At 66.4% G+C, this 4106-nt stretch overlaps 1 protein-coding gene across 1 annotated transcript; it reads left to right on the forward strand.

Moving 5' to 3' along the window:
* The first annotated feature begins 1963 nt into the window (after nt 1-1963).
* On the forward strand, nt 1964-3197 carry LOC113977278 (transcription factor Sp7-like). The gene is given in 2 exon segments (XM_027703271.1): nt 1964-2434; nt 2436-3197. Coding segments are annotated over 2 exon segments (996 nt in total). The 3' UTR covers nt 2961-3197.
* The last annotated feature ends 909 nt before the right edge of the window (nt 3198-4106 follow it).

Genomic DNA, 4106 nt, shown 5'->3' on the forward strand with positions numbered 1-4106 from the left:
CCCTCCCCCAGGACCGGGACCCTTTGGGATGGGGGATCCCCCTCTGGGAACAGGGACCCTTTGGAATGGGGGATCTCCCCCCAGGGACAGGGACCCTTCGAGATGGGGGATTGCCCTCTGGGAACAGGGACCCTTTGGAATGGGGGATCTCCCCCCAGGGACAGGGATCCTTTGGGATGGGGGATCCCCCGCTGGGGACAGGGACCCTTTGGGATGGGGGATCCCCCTCTGGGGACAGGGACCCTTTGGGATGGGGGATTGCCCCCCAGGGACAGGGACTCTGTTATGGGACCCATCCCTTTTCCTGGATGGGAGAGACCTTCGGGGTACGGGACCCCCCCAAAGACTGGGACCTGTGCAAGGCCTGAGCATCCCCCCACGGTCCCTGTGCCAGGGGACACGTGTGTCCCCTTCCCCGGCGGGGTCTGCACCCTGCTGAGCCCGGGGAGGGGACAGGGACAAGGGGATGGTGCTGAGTGCCACCTTCACCCCAAACTGTCCCCTCACTGGGGATGGGTCCACCCGGAGCAGGAGGTCCAGGGTTAGGGGTGTCCCTGGATGCAGGGGACCAGGGCTGGGGTTTGGGGACCTGGGACTGGGGACAAGAAACTGGGGACTTGGGGGACCAGGGACTGGGGACGAGGGGACAGGGATTGGGGAACTGGAATTGGGGACCAAGAACTGGACCCTGGGGATCAGGGACAAGGGATTGGAGAACTGGAATTGGGGACTGAGAACTGGACACTGGGGATCAGGACAAGGGGTTGGGGAACTGGAATTGGGGACCAAGAACTGGACACTGGGGATCAGGGACAAGGGATTGGGAATTTAGGACTGGGGACCCCCGGAACAGGGGTTGAACCCCTCCCTCCCAGGAGGGGACACAGGAGGGCTCAAGGTCCCTGACACAGCAGGAGCCACCAAGCTGTCACCGCGTGCAGCAGCCACTCCTGCCGCGAGTTTGTGCCGTTCTCAGCCCGCGGCTCCCGGGGCTCCTTCCCTGCTCCTAATTTCCCGGCGCAAGCGGAGCTGATTTATGGGAGTTTGACACTATTTTAAGCGTGCGCCTCCGTTTGCCGCTCGCCCTGGTTTTAATTACCTCGGCTCTCGCGGCAGGGCAGCGTTCCCGGGGCACAGGCCTGGCCCTTGTTATCCTTGGAAAACCGGGAGCGCGCTTGCGGCCGCGGCCCGGGGCCGGCGTAAAAATAGGCGCAAAACCCACGGTAAAAGGAAGGGGGGGTGGGGGGACACCCTAAAAAAAAAAATTCAAAGCAAAAAAAGCTGAAAAAGCCACAAAATGGGTGAAGGGATAAATTTTTTTAAAAAGAAAAAGAAATTAAAGTAAAGGGAGACCTTGGGGTGATGGGGGTGAGGGGGCTCAGCCCGCGCAGCTGAAAGCCATGACGGGTATAAAAGCAGAGGAAGTCGCCTGGGAAGGGGGGAGGCCGCAGAGTAATTCGATTAAAAGGCCATAAAGGCGGGGGGGGCCGACCAAGGGGGGGGGGGGGAGTGGGTGGGGGGGGGTCCAGCCACCAGCACAACCCCCCTGTCAGCCCCTGGAGAAGCATCTGGGAGGGTGATGCTGGGCGGACACGGGGTGGTCTCAGCTCTGCGGGGGGAAACTGAGGCAAAGGGGAGGGGGAGCATCGGGGGTGGGGGGTGGCACGAGGGGCGGGGGGTAGCTGGGGGGTGGGTGCTGCTGGGTGCCCCCCTGCCCCAATACTGGTGCCCCCAGTGCTGGGCGTCCCCTTGTACCAAGTGCCCCATCGCACCGGGTGCCCCCCCGGGACCGGTCACCTCGCGGAACACGGTGCCCCCCAGCACCCTTAACACCCCCTCCTCCTCTCCCACAGGCTGCTGAGCACCATGGCCGTGAGCCCCCGCTGACATCACCCCCCCGCACACCTCGGGGTGCTCCCAGCGCCGCCCCCCGACGCCTCGGGGTGCTCCCAGCGCCGCCCCCATGGGTGACTCCTACGCCACCGCCTTCCCCAGCGCCCCGGGGCTGCTCTCGCCCTCCGCCAGCCCCCAGGCCTCCCCCGGCCCCTACGGCCCCGACTACGGCCCCTTCGGCCACCCCTTCCCGGCCCCCTCGGGCACCCAGGAGGTGCTGGGAGCCCCCGTGGTGGTGACAGCCAAGGGACACCCCCCTGGCGACTGCCTGCCGGGGGTCTACCCCTCGCTGGAGATGCCGCATCCCTACGGCTCCTGGTACAAGGGCGGCATCGGCGGGGGGCTGCCGGGGGGCTCGGGGCCGGCGGCCCCTTCCTGGTGGGACGTGCACCCCAACGGGGGCTGGCTGGGGGGGCCCGCGGGCGCCGAGGGGCTGCAGGGCTCGCTGCAGGGCCAGCCCACCCTCAGCCCCCCGCTGCCCACCTACGGCTCCGACTTCGGGGCTCTGAACCCCCCGCCTTACACCAACCCCCCCGCCGCGCCCCCCCGCCCCGAAGCCCAACCCGGGCGAGGCCCCGAAGGGTCCCCGCGGCGGCTCTTTAGGGGGTCGCCCGGCGTGCGATTGTCCCAACTGCCAGGAGCTGGAGCGGCTGGGGGGGCCGGGGGGGGCCCGCAGGAAGCCGGTGCACAGCTGCCACATCCCGGGCTGCGGGAAGGTGTACGGGAAAGCCTCGCACCTGAAGGCTCACCTGCGCTGGCACACGGGCGAGAGGCCCTTCGTCTGCAACTGGCTCTTCTGCGGGAAGCGCTTCACCCGCTCCGACGAGCTGGAGCGGCACGTCCGGACCCACACGCGGGAGAAGAAGTTCACCTGCCTGCTCTGCAGCAAACGCTTCACCCGCAGCGACCACCTCAGCAAGCACCAGAAGACCCACGCGGACCCCGGCCCCCCCAAGCCGCCCCCCGGCACCGAGCAGCCCCCGCCCGCCGCGTCCCCCCGCCAGCCGCCCGCCTCTCCCGGCAAAGACGCCGGGAGTCCCGAAGCCGGGAGTTTGTTGGAGATTTGAGCCTTTCATCCTTCCATCCTCATCCTCCTCCGCGCCGCTGGGGATATTTATTATGGGGTGCTGCCCCCACCCCCACTTCTCCCCAAATCTCCCCCTATCCCCCCGCCCCCCAATTCCTCCCCAGCTCCTCGTTAGCCGTTGTAATTTATGTCTTAAATTATGGGGGGGCTCTCCGAGCGCTCTGGGGCTCACTGGGGGGGTGTCAAGGTGAGACCCCTCCCTTCTTTCTCTTCCTCTTCCCCCGCCCAAACCTTCTCGCCCCCTCCAAAGCCCCACCGGCCGCCTCGTGCCCCCGCACTCAGGGACAGGGTTTGCCCCCTCCCCCAGCCTCGTTAGCACACCCGGTTCGTCGGTGCTAATGTAACGTGCCCCCCTCCCCTCTTTTTTAGCTGGCTGCCCCCCCAAAAAACAGCAATAAAGGGATTGAGAGTGGAGCCGCGCCCCCCCCTCACCTTCTCCTGCGGCTGCGGGGCTGAGGCCGGGCGGCTTCGTCACAGGGATGGGCTCAGCTTCCTCCCACACTCCTCCTCTGTGGGGCTCACAGGGAAACTGAGGCACGGGGGGGGACATGGCCCTGCTCGGGGTCACCATGTCCTCCCCTCTCTGGGGGTGACAGGAGTGGGGTTGGGCACCAGCTGGTCTGTCCCTGTAACCCTGTGCTCCCCTGTCCTTGTGTCCCCGTGTCTCCAGGACCTTGGGTCCCCGTGGTCCCATGTCCCTCTCCCCATTCCAGGACCCCAGTGTCCTGTGTCCCCAGTCCCATGTCCCCATGTCTTGTGGTCCTGTGTCCATCCCTCCTGTGTCCCCACAGCCCCATGTCCTCCTGTCCCCATGGCCGTGTGTCCCCAGGACCCCAGTCTCATGTCCCCATGTCTTGTGGTCCTGTGTCCATCCCTCCTGTGTCCCCACAGCCCCATGTCCCCCTGTCCCCATGGCCGTGTGTCCCCAGGACCCAGTAGCCCCTGTCCCCCTGGCCCCATATCCCTCTGTTCCCATATCCCCCAGTCTGCCCCTGTGTCCCCCAGTCTGTCCCCATATCCCTCTGTTCCCATATCCCCCAGTCTGCCCCTGTGTCCCCCAGTCTGTCCCCATCCTCAGGGACATCCCCAAGCTGCTTTTGGGGACCCGTCGGGGCTTCTCCACCCA

The sequence above is a fragment of the Neopelma chrysocephalum genome, unplaced genomic scaffold (genome assembly GCF_003984885.1).
Source record: "Neopelma chrysocephalum unplaced genomic scaffold, ASM398488v2 Primary Assembly neopelma1_218, whole genome shotgun sequence".
NCBI classification, from domain to species: domain Eukaryota; kingdom Metazoa; phylum Chordata; class Aves; order Passeriformes; family Pipridae; genus Neopelma; species Neopelma chrysocephalum.